At 60.1% G+C, this 18,215-nt stretch overlaps 1 protein-coding gene across 1 annotated transcript in view; it reads right to left on the bottom strand.

Annotated features, from left to right (window-relative positions):
• The window catches only part of HSPG2 (heparan sulfate proteoglycan 2), a 38,593-nt gene that overhangs the window by 4,187 nt on the left and 16,191 nt on the right, over nucleotides 1-18,215 (bottom strand). The window contains exons 30-82 of the mRNA XM_062507389.1: nucleotides 18,147-18,196; nucleotides 17,973-18,061; nucleotides 17,758-17,898; nucleotides 17,486-17,677; nucleotides 16,735-16,827; nucleotides 16,569-16,649; nucleotides 16,257-16,487; nucleotides 15,179-15,292; nucleotides 14,960-15,087; nucleotides 14,779-14,865; nucleotides 13,680-13,906; nucleotides 13,498-13,608; nucleotides 13,320-13,420; nucleotides 12,811-12,991; nucleotides 12,329-12,388; nucleotides 12,023-12,145; nucleotides 11,796-11,936; nucleotides 10,884-11,026; nucleotides 10,664-10,799; nucleotides 10,431-10,576; nucleotides 10,210-10,348; nucleotides 9,978-10,132; nucleotides 9,737-9,875; nucleotides 9,452-9,603; nucleotides 8,971-9,109; nucleotides 8,704-8,861; nucleotides 8,218-8,356; nucleotides 7,983-8,134; nucleotides 7,758-7,896; nucleotides 7,526-7,677; nucleotides 7,302-7,440; nucleotides 7,068-7,219; nucleotides 6,845-6,983; nucleotides 6,611-6,762; nucleotides 6,393-6,531; nucleotides 6,158-6,301; nucleotides 5,949-6,083; nucleotides 5,407-5,588; nucleotides 5,131-5,323; nucleotides 4,865-5,044; nucleotides 3,554-3,814; nucleotides 3,128-3,323; nucleotides 2,951-3,048; nucleotides 2,200-2,466; nucleotides 2,013-2,125; nucleotides 1,793-1,940; nucleotides 1,594-1,710; nucleotides 1,294-1,378; nucleotides 1,064-1,208; nucleotides 890-989; nucleotides 696-805; nucleotides 513-621; nucleotides 334-432 (exon numbers count right to left, since the gene is read on the bottom strand). Of these exons, the coding sequence (XP_062363373.1) occupies nucleotides 334-432; nucleotides 513-621; nucleotides 696-805; nucleotides 890-989; nucleotides 1,064-1,208; nucleotides 1,294-1,378; nucleotides 1,594-1,710; nucleotides 1,793-1,940; nucleotides 2,013-2,125; nucleotides 2,200-2,466; nucleotides 2,951-3,048; nucleotides 3,128-3,323; nucleotides 3,554-3,814; nucleotides 4,865-5,044; nucleotides 5,131-5,323; nucleotides 5,407-5,588; nucleotides 5,949-6,083; nucleotides 6,158-6,301; nucleotides 6,393-6,531; nucleotides 6,611-6,762; nucleotides 6,845-6,983; nucleotides 7,068-7,219; nucleotides 7,302-7,440; nucleotides 7,526-7,677; nucleotides 7,758-7,896; nucleotides 7,983-8,134; nucleotides 8,218-8,356; nucleotides 8,704-8,861; nucleotides 8,971-9,109; nucleotides 9,452-9,603; nucleotides 9,737-9,875; nucleotides 9,978-10,132; nucleotides 10,210-10,348; nucleotides 10,431-10,576; nucleotides 10,664-10,799; nucleotides 10,884-11,026; nucleotides 11,796-11,936; nucleotides 12,023-12,145; nucleotides 12,329-12,388; nucleotides 12,811-12,991; nucleotides 13,320-13,420; nucleotides 13,498-13,608; nucleotides 13,680-13,906; nucleotides 14,779-14,865; nucleotides 14,960-15,087; nucleotides 15,179-15,292; nucleotides 16,257-16,487; nucleotides 16,569-16,649; nucleotides 16,735-16,827; nucleotides 17,486-17,677; nucleotides 17,758-17,898; nucleotides 17,973-18,061; nucleotides 18,147-18,196 (7,442 nt within the window). The remainder of the gene's footprint in view (nucleotides 1-333; nucleotides 433-512; nucleotides 622-695; nucleotides 806-889; nucleotides 990-1,063; nucleotides 1,209-1,293; nucleotides 1,379-1,593; nucleotides 1,711-1,792; nucleotides 1,941-2,012; nucleotides 2,126-2,199; nucleotides 2,467-2,950; nucleotides 3,049-3,127; nucleotides 3,324-3,553; nucleotides 3,815-4,864; nucleotides 5,045-5,130; nucleotides 5,324-5,406; nucleotides 5,589-5,948; nucleotides 6,084-6,157; nucleotides 6,302-6,392; nucleotides 6,532-6,610; nucleotides 6,763-6,844; nucleotides 6,984-7,067; nucleotides 7,220-7,301; nucleotides 7,441-7,525; nucleotides 7,678-7,757; nucleotides 7,897-7,982; nucleotides 8,135-8,217; nucleotides 8,357-8,703; nucleotides 8,862-8,970; nucleotides 9,110-9,451; nucleotides 9,604-9,736; nucleotides 9,876-9,977; nucleotides 10,133-10,209; nucleotides 10,349-10,430; nucleotides 10,577-10,663; nucleotides 10,800-10,883; nucleotides 11,027-11,795; nucleotides 11,937-12,022; nucleotides 12,146-12,328; nucleotides 12,389-12,810; nucleotides 12,992-13,319; nucleotides 13,421-13,497; nucleotides 13,609-13,679; nucleotides 13,907-14,778; nucleotides 14,866-14,959; nucleotides 15,088-15,178; nucleotides 15,293-16,256; nucleotides 16,488-16,568; nucleotides 16,650-16,734; nucleotides 16,828-17,485; nucleotides 17,678-17,757; nucleotides 17,899-17,972; nucleotides 18,062-18,146; nucleotides 18,197-18,215) is intronic.

The following is an 18,215-nucleotide window of genomic DNA, read 5'->3' as shown; positions in this document are numbered from 1 at the left end:
CCAGCTTCCAACCCCACAGTGGGGCTTAATGTCCAACCCCCATGGTGAGACCCAACTAACATCCCCAGGATGGGACCCCAGCCTCCATCCCCATAATGCCCATCTTTCCAGGCTGCTCCTTATCTCTTGCCACTACCCCAGGGTGGTACCCAACCCCACCCCATCTTTATCCCCATGTCAACAGGGTAGTCCCAGCCTGTCCCTATCTCTCTGGAGTAGTCCCCAATCCTACACCCACTTCATCAAGGTAGTCCCAGCCATGTCACCATTTCCCTAGGTGGTCCCCATCCCCATGTCCCAGGTTGGTGCCAGATGTGTCACTGTGTCGCTCACCCTCCGTGCACCTCTCCCCAGTCTTGCCCAGGTGGCAGCGGCAGGTGTAGCCCTGCCCATCCAGCCAGTTGACACAGGTGGCATCAGGCCCACACGCCTCTGTAGGGTGAGAAGACATGAGTATCCATCCTGAGGGGACGCTGGGATGATGTCCTCATGGAGGGAGTGTTGTGACCTACCCGGGTGACAGTGCAAAGCCTGCGAGTACTCGCAGTTGCTGCCAGTGAAACCGTGGGGACATCGGCAGACGTAGGTGCCACTCTCATCGTCCTGGCACACGCCGCCGTTCTGGGTGAAGGGTGACATGGGTGTCAGCAGTGGGCAGGGATGAGAGGGTATTACCTCCTCCCCTCCATCCTCACCTGGCACGGCCGGTCCTGGCAGGTGGGACAATTGGTGACACCATGCGCCTGAAGGTCCATATCCCCAAAGGCCACCTCTTCCCCTTGGATGCGGAGCTGGCGCACACAGCCTGTGGGGTGGTGGAGATGGGCAGAACCGTCACATGATGCCCAATGTCCCCTCAGTCCGGTGCCCCCCTAAACCCCTCACTCACCCATGAAACCCCGGCTGAGCCCCGTCTTTGCCACAGCGCCAATGTCAGGGTACCCCCCCAGGTAGAGCTCCTCATTCAGATCCAGCCCTTGGAACTTCCCCTGCAGGCACAAGAGGGTGGGCACCACCTCTAGCACCCTTGACCCCCACCCTACACCCCACCCCAAAATGATACCTGGGAGGTGCCGTTCACAGTGGGGTGCCTGTCCAGGCCCAGTGAGCCCCAGGTGAGGTTGCGGAGCAGCCGCACAGTGTGATACTCGCCCAGCCGCAGTGCTGTGGGGTGACGGATGGTGGCCATGCCCGAACCAGCATCAAACCTGATTTTTTGGGGGTACAAGGGGTGTGGGTGGGTGCTGGCACCCATCTCCCACCTCTCCCATAGCACCCACTCATAGGCCTCACCTAAATTCGGGGCGTCCACCCACCAACCCGAAGGAGATGAAGTCGGCACCACTGTTCTTCCGCTGCCCGTTGTAGAGGAGAAGTCCTGAGGGGTGGCAGGGGATCAGATGGGACAGACCCCTCTTGAGGTGGGGGACATGTCCTAGGGAACCCCAAAAACCTCCCAAAATGGAGGAGAAACCCCCCATAAACTGGAGGTTCTCAGATAAATAGAGAACGGGAGATAAAGGAGGGGAGGGGGAAATGATGGATGGGACATGAAGGGGGACACAGAGGACACAATGGGGCCCACAGACTCACCATCGGCAGCATCAGGTCGGAAGGTAATGAGGATCTCAAACCTCTTGTAGGCGTCCTTGATGGTGGGCAGGGGGAGGAAGGAGCGGGGTGACAGTCCAAAATAGGGGACCACATGCTCTGCAGAGATGGGGGGGTAAGGAGGGGCAGGGCACATCACCCCCACTCCCATCCATCCATCTGTCCCTCTGTCTGTCCTCACCTTGGACCTTCAGCACGTAGTAAGCTGTCTGCTGGCCACGGTGGTTGGTGGCCACACAGGTGTAGACGCCAGCATCCTCGGGGCGCACGGCTGGCAGTGTCAGCACGTTCCCCTGCACCTTGGCACCCACCGGCAGCTCGCCCTCCAGCTGTGGCAGAGTGAAGGGGAGTCAGCTCTCCCACAACCCCTGCCACTCCCACCCTCCACCCCTCCATCGCACCTTGCTCCAGGTGATCTCTGGCACTGGGAAGCCAGATGCCAAGCACGGCAAAACAGCTGCTGATCCGAGGGACACCTCCTTCACCTCGGGCTGCCCGGCAATTTGAGGAGCGGCTAAGGATGCACGGAGGTGTCACCACCCTGCGGTGACACGGTGTGTATCCCCACCTCTGTGTCCCTCTGTTCACCTTGCACGTGGAAGATGACATGGGACTGGACAGTGCCCACAGCGTTGGTGGCGGTGCAGCGATACTGCCCGGCATCCGCCCGCTCCACCTGCTCGATGGTGAGGGTGCCAGCACGGACCAGCACCCCGGGGCGGATGTGGCCTCCCACTTTGCTCCAGGTGACATGGGGATGGGGTTCCCCCAAGCCCAGGCACTCCAGCTCCACTGTTGTCCCTGCCAGCACTGTCTGCACTGCAGTCCGGATGTTGATCAGGGCCCTGGGGAGAGCTTGGGGGACAGTGGGAATTTGGAGTGAACTCCTGACACAGGGAGGTATTGCAGTCTGGCACCCGAGTGGGAAACAGGGAGAAACGGGGTTCTTTAGGGCATGTGGGACAATCGGGGTGGCTCTGGGAATGGGGAATGGGGCAAGGTCAGACATGTTGGGAGTCCTTGTGAGCATAGGGAGACATGTGGTGGTCATGGGTGTGGGAAGAGATAGGGGGCTGGGGTGGGTGTGGAGAGAGACTGATTGTGTTGGGGTGTCCACAGTCATGGGGGAGGGTGGGGGGTATTGGGGTGCCTGCAGGTTTGAGGAGAGATTTGAGTCACCATGGGCATTGGGAGCTGTCAGGGTGCCTGGATGTATAGTGAAATGGAAAGTGTTGGGGTGACCCTTGGTGGGGGTACATGGGGGTCCCAGGATGCCCTTGGTGGTGGGGGACAGGTCAGGGGGTGGACATGTCCCCTGGTGCCAGGGTGATGCTCCTACCCTGAACAGTGAGGGTGGCCCGGTCCTCTGCCTGCCTGCCCAGGGCACTGGCCCGGCATACGTACACGCCCTGTGCCCCAGACGCCAGCTCCGGCATCCTGCAGGGACACAGCCAAGGTGAGGCACCCCACAGGGGACTGGTGTGGGGATCCCACCTCCCTGTCCCGTGTTCCTTACCGCAGCACCCCATCCCGCACGCTGTGGGTGGGGGGCAGCTCCCCACCTTCCTTCAGCCACTCCACATGGGCACGGGGGTCCCCGGAGACAGAGCAGGCGAATTCGGCAGTGCCACCCACCCCCTTGACGAGTCTCCCTGGTGTCACCCGTACCACCAAGGGACCACCAGTGATGTCCCCACCTTCACCAGCACCACCTGGAAGGGATGCAGAGCCCCAGTGGTACCCAGAGGCACTTGCATCATCCCTGTGAGATGCAGAGCCCCGGTGGTACCCAATGGCACCACCCAGGCAGGATGTGGAGCCCTAGGGGTACCTGCCAGGACCAGGACTGCCTGGACAAGATGCAGAGCTCTGAGGGCACCCGGCAGCACTGCCACCACCCAGTGCGGAGCACCAATGGTACCCAGGCCAGGGATGGGCTCACCATGAACAGCCACACGGGCAAAGGCCTCAGCGCTGCCGACGTGGTTGGTGACGAGGCAGCGGTAGGTGCCCGTGTCAGCAGGGGCTGCGGGGCTGAGGCGGAGGAGGCCAGCGCGCTGGGCCACGCGTGCCGAGAGGCTGCCGTTCACCTTGTCCCAGGTGTAGTGGAGTGGAGGGGTGCCATGGGCCAGGCACTGCACCTGCAACGTGTCACCTGCCCGCACCGCTGCGTCCTCCGGGAGGATGGTGGCATATGGAGGTGCTGCAGGATGGGTGGAGCTGTCAGCCGTGACAGGGCCAGGAATGGGTCAGTGGGGAAGGAGGGTGTCTGGTGAGGGATGTATGGGGTAATGGAGATGGGTGTGTGTTGGGATGGATGAGATAGATGATACACAAGAAGATGGATGCAGGAGTCAGGAAATGTAGAGTTGGATGTGAGCTGGAAAGATTGAATGATGGATGAATGTACTAGGAATGGGTGGATGGAAAAGGTGTGAGAGGAGATGGAGAGATGGCATGTGCTAAGATGGACAAGAGATGGGTGGATGCACAAGGATGGGATGCATGGAGGGGTATGAGAGGAAACAGACAGGAATGTCAGCTGGAGTGGATGAGCAATGGACGAGTCCACCAGGAAGGGATGGATGGAGGGGCATGAGAGGAGATGGAGAGATGGATGTGAGCTATGATGGATGAGAGATGGGTGAATTCACAAGGACGAAATGGATGGAAGAGTAAGGAGATGGGGAGATGGATGTGTGCTGGGATTGATGAATCCACAAGGGAAAGACAGATGGAGAGATGGACATCAACTGTGATGGATGAGTGATGGGTGAATCCACAAGAAAGAAAAGGATGTTAGAGTGAGGAGATAGAGAGATGGGTGTGTGCTGGGATGAATGAGATGGACCGATCCATGAGGAAGAGATGGAAGGAGAGATATGAGCAGAGATAGGGAGATGGGTTTGAGCTGGGATGGATGAGCCATGGATGAATCCATGATGGATAGATAGATGGATGGATGGATGGATGGATGGATGGATGGATGGATGGATGGATGAGAGAGCAGAAGTGGAGAGGGACATGCACAGGGATGGGACAAGAAGGTGGACACATACACAGGGTTGGTGATGGAGCTTGAGGAGAATGAGTGCAGCAATGGAGCAAGGATGGTCCCATGAGGAAGGGCTGGATGTAAGGGTGGAAGTGGTGATGGAGGTGGCCACATGCAGAGGAAGGACAGGTGATGGCCACAGTGGAGCTGGCAGCAGGAACCCAGCGGCATCCCAACCCCTTGCTGTCCCCTTCTTACTCTCCACATCAAGGGTGACAAAGATTTCGGTGGAACCGATGGGGCTGCTGGCATTGCAGATGTACTGGCCCGAGTCCTGCTGCGCTGCACGAGGGATGACCAGGCTGCCGTTCACCACGCGGTGCTGCCAGGGCAGGGGTGCCCGCAGCTTTGACCACTCAATCTGGGGCACTGGGTCACCTATGACCACACCATGCCCATCATTGTGGTGTCAGGTACTGCTCAGGACCTCCCTACTTCACCACTGTCATCCAGGCTCCCCATACCTCTGGCCACGCAGTGCAGTGTGGCGGTGTCCCCAGCCACCACGGTTACAGTAGATGGTGCGGTGACCTCGGGGGCCCCAGGGTGCTGCTGCGCTGACTCCACGCTGACATCCACTCGTGCCTGCGCTGAGCCCAGGGCACTATGCGCCGTGCACACGTAGGTCCCGGCGTGCTCCAGCTTGGCCGGTGAGAGCTGGAGGGGATGGGGTGGGGATGAGCACCGGGCATTCCTCAGTGCCCCATGGTGCCCCATAGTACCCCATGGTGCCCCCTCACCTGCAGGATGGCCTGGCTGTCCATGTGCAGCAGCGTCTGGTGCTCCACCTTCTGCCGGGAGCTCAGGCGGCTCCAACGCACCAGTGGCCGCGGCTCTCCCTGGCCCAGACACTCCAGGCTCAGGGATTTGCCCTCCTTCACTGTCACGGGGCCTGGTGGCATCACTGACACTGTGGGGGCACCTGGAGAAGGAGGAGGGCATTGGGGTGGGGATTGGGACACCACCATGAAGGGCACCTGGAAGGTGCCTGGCCATAGGGGCACCCATCACCCTGGGAACATTGGGAGCATGGGAGGAAATGAGCGTGAGTGTGGGGATGGGGACAAAACATCTCAGGAACATCCAAAACCCATGGAGAACATCTGCATGGGAATGGGGCACCACCACTCCAGGAGCACCTGAAGCATGGAAAGGAGATGGGGATAAGGCCACCATCACTCCAGTGGTACCTGAAGGACACCAGCATGGTGACAGGAAGACCACCCTGAGGGTACCTGGAGCACATGGAGACAGGGACAGGGCCATCCTGGCCACCTCATACCTTGCACCACAAGGTTGACAACGCTGCTGGCAACACCAAAGCGGTTGGAGGCCACGCAGTGGTAGGCGCCCTGGTTGCCCACATGGGCACCAGTGATAGAGATGACTGATCCGTTGGCACTGATCTTCACATTGTCTGGGCAAGGAGGAGCTATCAGCACCAGGGCCACCCTCAGGACCATGCCAGGGCCACCCTGGGGACTGCCATACCTTGGAGGTGTTGGCCAGGTCCCACCCGCCAAGTGATGTTGACAGGCTGGGCGCCATCATGGACACGGCACTTGAAGGTGGCACCTTCACCTGGTGCCACTGCCATGCTGTGTGGGTCGATGGAGATGATGGGGCTCTGCAGACCTGTGGGGGACAAAGGGACAGAGAGGCCACAAGGTCCCTCACATCACCCATCTCTCCTCAGCCTCCTCCCTCATCCTGTGACCACACTCACGGTAGCTGGAGCTGTCACGGGAGGTAACAGTGACAGAGACAATGGCCTCATGGGAGATGCTGCCAGTGTCAGCTCGACACACGTACTCTCCTGAATCAGCCACGGAGAGCTGTGACAGCCGCAGCTGGGACCCTGAAATCTGGGGACAAAATAACAGGAGGTGGTGGCATCACCCAGCCATGCACAGCAACCACCATCCCCCACCCCACCCTACTTACCTGGTGCTTGGCTGGGAGAGCCCCACCGCGCTTGTACCAGGTGATGGTGGCCTGTCCCTGGCTGGCCACCACGCAGTCCAGGTCCAGAGTCTGTCCCTCAGTGACAGAGGATGCTGAGGACTCAATGTGGATGGGTGGACTGATGCCGGTGGCTGCATGGGCAGGGTTGAGGGTGAATGGCCCCAGTGGTCCCTGACACCAGTAGGAACCTGTCCCCTGGAGGGTGGCACTCACAGTGGGATGGATTGTCTCCATCATCGATGGTGACAATGAGGGATGTCTCCTGTGTGATGCCACCTGATGTTACTCGGCACACGTACTCCCCTGAATCGGCTGCTGTCACCTGGGGGATACGCAGGCGGGTACCTGACACCTAGAGGGAACAATTAAGGGACAAGTCAGCGCCATAGAGCAGGGGATGGGACAAATTCAGAGTGACCCTCCCCTGGTCCCCTACCTGGTGGCCAACAGGCAGGGAGCCACCACGCTTGTACCACATCACAGTGGTGGGGCCAGACCCCGCCACCACGCAGTTGAGGTCCAGGGTTTGTCCCTCGGCGATGGCCGAGGACAAGGACTCGATGCGGAGGGGCTGGGAGATGCCAGAGGCTGGGGGAGGACAGGGAAAGGGAATGTTTATCACCAAGGTGGCACCCAACTGTTCCCAAGCACTGCTCTCTCTCAGACTCACTGTAATAGGTGTCAGCATTGCTGGGCACAGTGACAATGACAGATGCCTCCTGGGTGATGGTCCCCAGGGTCACCCGGCACACGTACTCCCCTGAGTCAGCTACTGCCACCTGGGCAAGGCGCAGGCGGGTCCCCAACACCTGGGGATGTGACAAGTTGGGGACACATCAGCACCTGATGCAGGGTTATGGCCTGCAGGGGAAAGCCACCTCTCCCATGTCCCACCTGGCTGTTTGGTGGCAGAGCCCCCCCACGCCGGTACCAGGTGACATGGGGATGACCCTGTCCTGCCACCATGCAGTTGAGGTCCAGTGTCTGTCCCTCAGTAACAGCAGCAGAGGAGGTCTCGATCCTCACTGGTGGCGTGACACCAACAGCTGGGGGTGGCAATAGGGTCCATAGGGTCACTACTGTGTCCTCACCACATCCCTATGCTACCTCTCACCCATCCCAGTACCATAAGAGGAGCCTGCGCCAGTCTGGATGGTGACGATGAGAGATGTCTCATGTGTGATACTGCCTGATGTCACCCGGCACACATACTCCCCTGAATCGGCTGCTGTCACCTGAGGGATGCGCAGGCGGGTGCCCGACACCTGGAGGGGTGACACACATGAGAATGGGGACATAGACCCCTCAACACCATCAAAAATCCCTTTTCCATCCCAAGACACTCCCCTACCTGGTGCTTGGCTGGGAGAGACCCCCCACGCTTGTACCAGGTGACAGTGGCCTGTCCCTGCCCGGCCACAATGCAGTTGAGGTCCAGCGTCTGTCCCTCGGCCACAGAGGAGGATGAGGACTCGATGCGCACCGGAGGGGTGACACCAGTGGCTGGAGACAGAGACAGAAGGGTCACCCCAAGGACTGCGGCACTGTCCCCCAGTCCTCAGTCACTTCCTCCCGTCCCCACTCACGGTATGTGCTGGCACTGCTGGGCTGGATGGCCACCATGATGGAGGTTTCCTTGGTGGTGTCCCCGCTGGTTACCTGGCACACATACTCGCCCGAGTCAGCCGCTGTCACCTGCAGCAGCCGCAGCCAGGAACCGGACACCTGTGGGGGACACAGGGGTCACATGGGCCACTAGCTCTGGCAAGGGGTCATCTGGGATTGCACTAGGCCACTTGAGCTTGCACAGAGCCACTCTGGGCTTATATGGGCCACCTGGGCTGATATGGGGTCATTTGGGCTTTCTTGGGGTCACTTGGTCTTCCATGAGGTCACTCAGGCTTCCCTAGTCATGGGGCCACCTGAGTCTGCACAGGACCAGCCAACCTTGCATGGGGTCGTCAGGATTTACATGGGTTCCCCAGGAATTACACAGGCCACCTGGTCTTGGCCAGAGCTGCACGTCATCCCTATCCTCCCACTTGGTGACATCCCCTCTCCATGTCCCCTACCTGGTGCTTGGCTGGGAGGGTCCCCCCGCGCCTGTACCAGGTGACAGTGGCCTGCGCAGGGTTGGCAATGACACAGTTGAGGTCCAGGGTCTGTCCCTCGGTCACAGGGGATGACAGGGACGAGGACTCGATGTGCAGCGGGGTCGTGCTGCCTGGGGCTGGGGACCAAGATGGGTTAGAGACTGTGACCACCACCATGTGTGTCACCCTCCCAGGGACACTGGGAGCCCCCATAGGTAATCTCCCATGTCCCCTGTCCCCACTCACAATAGGCTCCAGCACTGCTGGGCTGGATGGTCACCATGATGGAGGTTTCTTTGGTGGTGTCCCCGCTGGTGACCCGGCATACGTACTCGCCCGAGTCGGCCACTGTCACCTGCAGCAGCCGCAGCCGGGAACCAGACACCTGTGGAGAAGGGACATGGGGGTTACTGGGGACACTTGGGCTTCCACAGGGCCACATAAACTTGAATGGGACTACCAGGGCTTAAATGGGGACACCTGACCTTTCATGGGCCACCAGGGCTGGCATGGAATTTCCTGGTTTTGTATGGGGTTACCTGAGCTTACAGGGGCCACCTGGACTTCCATGGTACCATCTGCATTCACATAGGTCACCTGGGCTTGCCCAGGTACAGCTGGCCTTGCATAGGCCAGCAGGACTTGCATGGGCCACCTAGGCTTGCCCAGAGGCATTGGGCAACTGCACCCACCCCCTTTGGTGACATCCCCTCTCCATGTCCCCTACCTGGTGCTTGGCTGGGAGGGTTCCCCCACGCTTGTACCAGGTGACAGTGGCCTGTGCAGGGCTGGCAATGACACAGTTGAGGTCCAGGGTCTGTCCCTCAACCACGGCAGAGGACGGGGAGTCGATGCGCAGGGGAGTTGTGTTGCCTGGGGCTGGGGACCAAGACATGAGGGTGACACTAGTGACCACAGCAGGACCTCGCCAGTATGGGCACCTGAGCCACAGCTCAGTGCTGTGACACATGAGGACCCTCCACTGGCACTGCCACCCCCTGCCCCCACTCACAGTAGGCACCAGCACTGCTGGGCTGGATTGTCACCATGACCGCGCTCTCCTTAGCCATGGCCCCACTGGTCACCCGGCACACGTACTCGCCCGAGTCAGCTGCTGTCACCTGCAGCAGCTGCAGCCGGGAGCCAGACACCTGTGGAGAAGGGGACACAAGGGTCACCAGAGCCACCTGGGCTAGCACAGGGCTGTGCATCAACCCCAGCCACCCTTCGCATCATCACCCTGTGTCCCCCACCTGGTGCTTGACTGGGAGGGACCCCCCACGCTTGTACCAGGTGACAGTGGCCTGTCCCTGGCCGACCACAATGCAGTTGAGGTCCAGGGTCTGTCCCTCGGCCACGGTGGATGAGGATGCCTCGATCCGGACAGGGACACCTGAAGTTGGTGATCCTGCAGGGGAGGACAGAGCTGTGACCATCTGTTAGGAACCAACTTATTCCCTCCAGTGCTGCTGAGCCCAGCCTCACCATAGGATGAGCCTGATGTGGCCACAATGGTGACAATGACAGATGCCTCCCGGACAGTGGTCCCCAAGCTTGCCCGGCACACATACTCCCCTGAATCAGCTGCTGTGACATGGGGGACACGGAGCCGGGACCCTGAAACCTGCAGTTGGGAACATGCTTTGGTGTCACACAGCAGGCGACAGGGCAATGTTTGGGGTGCTGCCCACCCTGCAGTGCCCTACCTGGTGGCCAGCAGGTAGGGAGCCCCCACGCTTGTACCATGTCACGGTAGCAGAGCTGGGTCCTGCCACCACACAGTCGAGGTCCAGGGTCTGTCCCTCAGTGATGGATGGGGACGAGGATTCAATGCGGACAGGTGGCGCCACCCCTGTGTGAAGCAAAAGGGGCAACATGGGTGGGTTGTAGGCGCCCAAAACCATCCCCAAACACCATTGGTGTCCCCCATCCTCCTCACCTGGCACCACGGCCACCTCAATAGCAGCGCGGGCCATGCCAGTGGCGCTGGTGCCCACGCAGAGGTAGATGCCACTATCAGCTGCCGTCACAGCAGGGATTACGAGTGTGGCGATGTCACCATGCTCTGCACGGGACTGTGGCAAAAGGACAGGTGTCAGTGGCATCTGTGGTGCACGCACACCCCCTGGAGCACCCACGGGTGCCAGCACCCCTCTTACCTGCGGTGGCAGGGTGTCCCCCTGCTTCTCCCAGGTGATAGTGGCAGTGGGGGACCCCAAAACTCGGCAGTAGAGCCGTACCGTGGAGCCTTCCTGCACCTCCGTCCGCTCTGGGCTCACCTGCACCTGTGGGGTGCCTGCGCCTGCGGGGAGGGGGATCAGGGTGGTGCTGGGGGCAGTGGCAGGGTGGGGACAATGGGGGTGACATGAGTGATGCAGACGGTGAGGGTGAAGGGCACCATGGTATGATGGAGGTGATCAGGGACATGGATGATAAGGGTGATGAGAGCAATGGAATGATGGAGATGACAGTGATGATGGGAGTGATGAGGGTGTTGGGGGCAATGGGGACAATGGGAACAATGGGGTGGACAGAGATGATGGAGATTATGCAGATGATGAACATGATAAGGGTGATGGGAACAGTGGAAAGATCAGGGATGATGGAATGATGGAAATGAGAGGACAACAGGCCATGAAGGGGAAGAACAGTGGGGACAATGAGAGTGACAGGGATGGTGGGGACAATGAAGGGTGTGAATGGGAGGTGACAGACAATGGTGGAGGTGATGGGATGATGGGAACAAAGGGGATGATGAGATGATGGGATGTTGGGAATGAGGGGGATGGAGGATGGGAGGTGACAGGGATGATGAGGATGACAGGGATGATGCAGACCATGGAGACAATGGAGATGGACAATGGAGTTGATGGGGAGTGACAGAGATGATGGGCGATGTTGGGAGCAAGAGGGAAGATGGGGACAATAGGGGTGATGTATGTGACAGCAGTGATGTGAATGACTGGGGTAATGGAGATGATGGGGACAATGGGGTGACAGAGACAATCGAGATGATGGGGATGGGATGAAAGGGACAGCGGGGTGACAGGGATGATGGTGATGCTGCTCACCTTGCACATGGAGGAAGGCACGTGCCGTGTGCTGCCCGACACTGTTCCGTGCCCGGCACTCGTAATGCCCTGCGTCAGCAGGCTCAACAGTGCCAAAACGCAGTGTCCCACCCTGAACCACAGCCTGTGGTGGCAGAGCACCTGCAGGGACACGGCCTGCCATCACCCCTGTCCGCTGTGCTCTCACACCCGGTCCCACCGTTCCCCTGTCCCCAATGGGCACCTACCGAGCCACTCAAGGGTGGGCTGGGGGCTGCCGGTGACCACACAGCGGAACTCAGCCGGCTGCCCCGGTGCCACGCTCAGCTGCACCGGCTCCACGGTGGCGGTGGGGGCACTAGCGGTGCCGGCTGTGGTGAGACCCGGGGGGGCTTAGGGCTCACCAGGCCCCCCCCGGTGCTTTCCCCAGGCGGTGGGGCAGTGGGAAGCAGGGTGGTGTGGCACAGCCAGCAGAGGGGTGCATGTGGAGCCCCAGCATGCAGTGGGTGGGGGGAGTGTGAGGACCCCCCAGGAACCCTCCCCTGGTGACTTACCTGGTCTGTGCCCCTCCATGAACTCAACGGGTCCATAGAACATCTGAGTCTTCGAGGCAGCTGCAGGAGGGGGGTGGGTCTCAGGGGAGTGAGCCCATCACCCTGGAGTCCACAAACCAAACCTGCCCACCACACTGGTGTGCAGGCACCAAACCTACCCGTCACCTTGGCATCTAGGCACCCCATCTGCCCACCACCCCAGCATCTGGGCACCATCACCACAGAGCCAGGGTGCTGAGTGTGCCCATCACCTGAAAGACTGGGCAACAAGCAAACCCATCACCCTGGTATCCAGGCACTGAATGTGTTTATCACCCTGGTATCTGGGCATCGACATCCAAACAGCAAGTGTGCCCATCAAACCCAGCATCTGGGGGCCAAGTGCAACCACCACACCAGTGCGTTGGCACTGTGTGTGCCCATCACCCTGGTGTTGCCCAACACCCCAACCCCATGGGGTGAGCCACAGTGTCAGGGCTCACCCTGGACATAGAGCGTGGCGGTGCCCTGGTCCATGTCCAGCATGTTGGAGCCGGTGCAGACGTAGACTCCAGCATCCTGGGGCCGCACACCACGCAGCGTCAGGATCCCATTGAAGTCCACTGCGCCTGCCGGCAGCGTCCCATGGTTCTGCCGTGTCCACACCAGGGTGTAGGCAGGAGACTGGAGAGAACAGAGGTGGGGAGGCCTGAGGCCACTGGGATGGGCACATGGCAGGGGGGGCACATGCCCAGCTCTGCACTCATGGGGGAGAGGTGGACACCAGGGATGTCCTATAGAGCTATGTAAGGACCCAGGAGCGCTTGGGGGGGATCCATATGGGCACAGCTGTTCCCGAACCCTGGATGTCCCCATGAGTACATCCTTGGGTGTCCCTTTGGTCTGTGAGACCAGGTGAGCACCCAGGGGCATCTCCACACCCTGAGTGTCCCTGCACACACCTAGGGGTACCCTGCAGCACCCTTGCCATACTGTGCCCCCTTCCCCTCACCTTGCTCTTAGCTGTGCAGACGAAGGTGACATCGGCACCAGGCTGCACCTGCTGCACCCGCTTCTCCTCCACGGTGACAGTGATGGGCTTGTCAGGGGTCTCTGCACCACATAGAGAGGTGAGCCCTGCTCCTGCCTCCTCTCCGTGCATGTGCCCTCCCTCGGTGACAATGACTTACCGGTGACAATAACTTCGGCGCGGCTGGAGTTGCTGTGCTGGAGGTTGCGGCAAGAGCAGATGTAGACGCCGGCTTCCGAGGGCTGGATGCTGGGGAAGTGCAGCTCCTCACCTGGGGGGTGACGCAGGTGACACCCCACACCTTGGGAACACCCTGATGTCCCCCCTGGAGCCACCCAGTACCTTGTCGGCGGCTCTGGGCACCCTCGGGGAGGGGCCGCCCGTCCTCTCGCATCCAGTGGTAGTAGAGCGGGGGGTCCCCGGTGGCGTGGCAGCGCAGAGTGACAGCGCTGCCCTGTGGCACCGTGGTGCGCAGGGGGTGCACGCTCACGGCCAGCGCAGGCAAGGGCCCCGCAGGGACACAACCCTGCCCCCACACCGTGGGGTCACCTGTGTAACCCGGGGCGCAGCTGCGGGGAACAATGGGGGCACAGGGTTTGTGGGAGCACAGTGGGGTGCGAATGGGAGGACGTATGTTGGGGTGGGTGCTTTGGGGTGTGTATGGGGATGAGTATTTTGGTGTACACAGGGTGGGTATATTGGGGTACATAGGATGGGTATATTGGGGTGAGCACATCACGGTGAGAACATCAGGATGAGTTTAGTGGGGTGGTTACTGTATCAAGGCGGGTATAAGGGTGGGCACTTTGGGGTGTCTCTATTGGGATGAGGCCATCAGGTAGGTGCACTGTGTATTGGGGTGCATATGTCAAGCTTAGCCCTTTAGGATGCAAAATCTGGGGTGAGCTCATAAGGGTGAGTACATCAGGGTGGGTGGAGCAGGAGAACATTGGGGTGGTTATATTGGGGAGCACTTTGGGGTAGGTCCGTAAGAGGAAGGCCATCAGGGTGTGTATATCAGGGTGGGTAAACCAGAGTGCATAAACTGGCATGAGAATATTGGGGTGCATATGTCCGCGTGAGTATATAGATGCTCTTTAGAATGCATATATTGGGGTGAGCTCATAGGGGTCAGCACACTGTAGGAGTACATTGGGGTGGGTATGTGTGGGTGGACATTTGGGGGTGAGCCCATCAGGGTATGTGGGGGTGACGCAATGGAGGTGGGTTTTGGGGATATGTATATGGGTGGGGGGGTGGTTTGGGGTGGGTATATGGCAGTGAACCCATCAGGGCAGGTATAGCAGAGTGGGTATATGGGGGTGATCCCACGGGGTGGGTTTTTGGAGAGGTATAGCGGGATGGGGTTTGAAGGGGGTATACCAAGGTGAGCCTGTGTAGTGGGATTTTGGGACAGGTTTTGGGGTGTCAGCAGCCTCACCGCTCACAGTACTGCCCAATGTAGCCCGGCTCACAGGCTGTGCAGCGGTACCCGCCGCCTCCCAGACTCTCACAGGTCCTGGAAAACCTGTGGAGACAGAGCACATCTGAGGTGAGGGCACATCCCTTCCCTGGTGCCCCCAGCCCAGCACCCCTCCCCCCCTCCCACTGCAGGCACCCACTGGTTTTCAGGGTATGGGAGGGGACAGGCACAGGGCTGGCAGTCCTCTGGGGTCCCGGCGGTGGCGTCTCCGTAGAAGCCAGGGGCACACTGGTCACAGAAGTCCCCTGCCGTGTTGTGCAAGCATCCCTGGAGGATAGTGGGGGCACAAATTTGGGATGTCATGGCTAGGGTAACACCACAGCCCCCCCCCCAAAACGTTCGGAATCTGGGGCCTTACAGAGCAGGTGCCGCTCTCAGGATGGCAGCTCTCAGAGTGGCCGTTGCACTCACACAGCTCACAGTGCCCCAGGTACAGTCCCCCACTGGTGCGTGTGTACCCTGGGGCACAGTCCTGCAGGAAGGGACAGCCTTGGGATCCCCCATAGTGTGGGAAGTGGTGTGGGGAGGCGTGAAGAGGGGGCTTGGGGGACAGATGGGTGATGGGGGTGCTGGGGGGTGGTGAAGAGTGATGAGGGTGATGGGAACAGTGCTGGGGGGAGGATGGAGGACTGATGGTGATGATGGGGGGATGCTGATGGGATGATGGAGGATGATGGGGTGATACGGAAGGAGGATGGAGGGGTGATGGAGGGTGCTGAGGGTGATACTGACGTGATGGGTGGTCTGGGGACAGATGGGTGATGATGGGGGTGCTGGGGGGTGATGAAGAGTGATGGGGTGATATTGGGGGGATGCTGAAGGGATGATGAGGTTGATGGAGGGTGATGCGGGTGATCCTGGGGATGATGGGAGGATGCTGGGGATGCTGAAGAGTGATGAGGACATGAGGGAGGGGACTAGGGGACAGTTGGATGATGATGATGGGTGTGCTGAGGGGGTTGATGGAGGGTGCTGGGGTGATGCTGGGCAGGAATACGTAGGGGTGATGCTAGGGATGATGGAGAGGCTCATGTCAGGTCATGGGGGGGCGGGGGGGTGATGATAGGGTATGATATATGGGAGGTGATGGGATGCTGGGGATACCAGGGGGGGATGCTGGGGGCTGAGGAGCAATGATGGGACACCTGCTGGTTATGATGGTACAATGATGGAGGGGTGAGGGGGAAGTGCTGGGGGGATGATGGAAGGTGAGGCTGATGGGGTGATGATGGGTTTGGTAGGGGATGACATGATGGAGGGATGATGATGGGGGTGTGATGGAAGGCATGATGGGGGATGGAAGGTGATAGTGGGCATGATCAGGGGATGCTGGGGCTGGTGGTAGGATGCTGGGGGTTGTTTGGGGAGATGATGAGGGGATACTGGGGAGGAGGGTGGGGAGGTAATGGGGTGACACTGGGAGGGGTTGGGCTCACCTGGCAGGACAGCCCATGGTATCCAGGGGGACAGCGACATTCCTCCACCTCAGGGGCTGGGGGCAAGCCGGGCTGGGGGGGCACGGCTATGTCCATGGCCACATTGGCAATGGCAGCCATGGCTGTGCTCGTGGAGTAGGTGGCTCGGATGAGGATCTCATCCAGATCAGCCAGTGCCATCAGCAGGTGCTCCCGTGTTGCTGGCTGCCCGTCTGGCCGCTGCCAGTATTGCTGCAGGAACACAGGGGTTAGCAGGGGACACACTGTGGGAAAGGAGGACATCAGGGACAAAAGCTGCCCACCACCTCCTACCTCCCGAAAAATTATCTCGAAGGCCTGGGGGGTCTGCGGCGGCAGGTCAGGCTGGTAGGCCACCAGTGTGATGTCATTGCCCTGTGGACAAGGGGGCCAAGTGGGTCAGGGGGTCCTGGTGTCAAGCTGGTGTATTCCTGTCCCACCCCGGCCAGCACACCCTTACCGTGATCTGGACGTCGGCGTCGGGCAGGGGGGCTCCCTGTCCCCCCGGGGTGTAGGTCAGGGTGTAGCGGAGCCAACCGCCATAAGAGCCCACCTGCACCGGGAGACGAACAGGATTGGGATGGAAGTGGGAAAGGGAAGGGGTGGCATGGCATGGCATGGCATGGCATGGCATGGCATGGCATGGCATGGCATGGCATGGCATGGCATGGGCAGGGCAAAGGGAAGAGGATAGGCATGATGGGAACAGGGATGAGGATGGGGAAGGTGGTGACATGAAATAGGGATGAGGAAGAGGAGAGGGAAAAAGGAGAGGGGAAAAGGGAAAGGGAAAAGGGAAAGGGGAAAGAAAAAGGACAGGAGTGAAGAAGGGAAGAGGATGGGATGGGGAAAGAGGAGAAAAAAAACAATGGGGATGATGATGGGAACAGGGGATGGCACAGGACAGGGATGAAAAATGTGAAAAATATGAGAAAACGGGAAAAGGGAAAGGAGAAGGGGCAAAGGGGGAAAAGACAAGGTGAAAAGAGGAAAAAGAAGGAAAAGGGGAAAAGACAAGGTGAAAAGAGGAAAAAGGAAAAGGGGAAAAGGCCAAGGGGAAAAGGAAGAAGAACCACAGAGACAAGGAGGCTGTGCCCACCTTCCCCCCTTGACAGTGCCCAGGATGCCCACAGGGAGGGGGTGTAGCCTCTGGCAGGGCATTCCGGTGGCTCCCATGGGCACCCTTGTCCTCCTGGGGGTCGCCCTGTTACCTTGTCCCCCTGGTAGGGGGGTGGCAGCTGCCAGTAGTAGGAGTCAGGGGGAAGCTCCCCAAAGCGCTCGTAGGTCAGGTGGGACTGGTGGTGCCCCAGCTGCACCCCAAAGCCGCTGCCCACGCGGGTGCTGCGCTGACGGTTCACCAGGGCGAACCCCCGGGCATCCCCCGGGGCAAAGGACATCTGGATCTGCAGGATCAAGGGGTGAGAGGGGTCTGGGACATGTGGGGACACCCTGGGGACATGTGGGGACAGCAGGGTACACTCACGGTGCCACGGGCGTAGGCAGTACTGGTGCAGTGCTGAACGATGCCCATGCAGAAGCAGGGCAGGCACCCAGCTGGCTCATCCCCACTCAGGTGGAAGTGGTGGGGACGGCACGTGGCACAGTGGGGACCCTCCACATTGGCCTAGAAGGGGAGACAGCGTGGTGACATTGCCCTGTCACCCCTCCCAGGGTTGGGGACACACACACAAGGCTCACCTTGCAGTGACACTGCCCGTTGGCATCACAGCCCTCACCGGTGCTGCCACGTGGATCACACTGGCATTGCACACCGGGTACACCAGGCACTGAGGGGGTGACACACAGTCAGCCATAACGCCCCTTGGTGCCACCACTGGGGACACCACTTTGACCCGGCCCTGTGACACTCACCTTGGCACGGTTCTCCACGCAGCGGGTCCCCCACATACCCATGAGAGCACCTAGAGTGAGACAAACCAA

This window comes from Cinclus cinclus, chromosome 23 (assembly GCF_963662255.1).
Source record: "Cinclus cinclus chromosome 23, bCinCin1.1, whole genome shotgun sequence".
Taxonomy (NCBI): Eukaryota; Metazoa; Chordata; class Aves; order Passeriformes; family Cinclidae; genus Cinclus; species Cinclus cinclus.
Note: the sequence above shows the minus strand (reverse complement) of the source record. Positions and strands in the feature narration are given on the sequence as shown.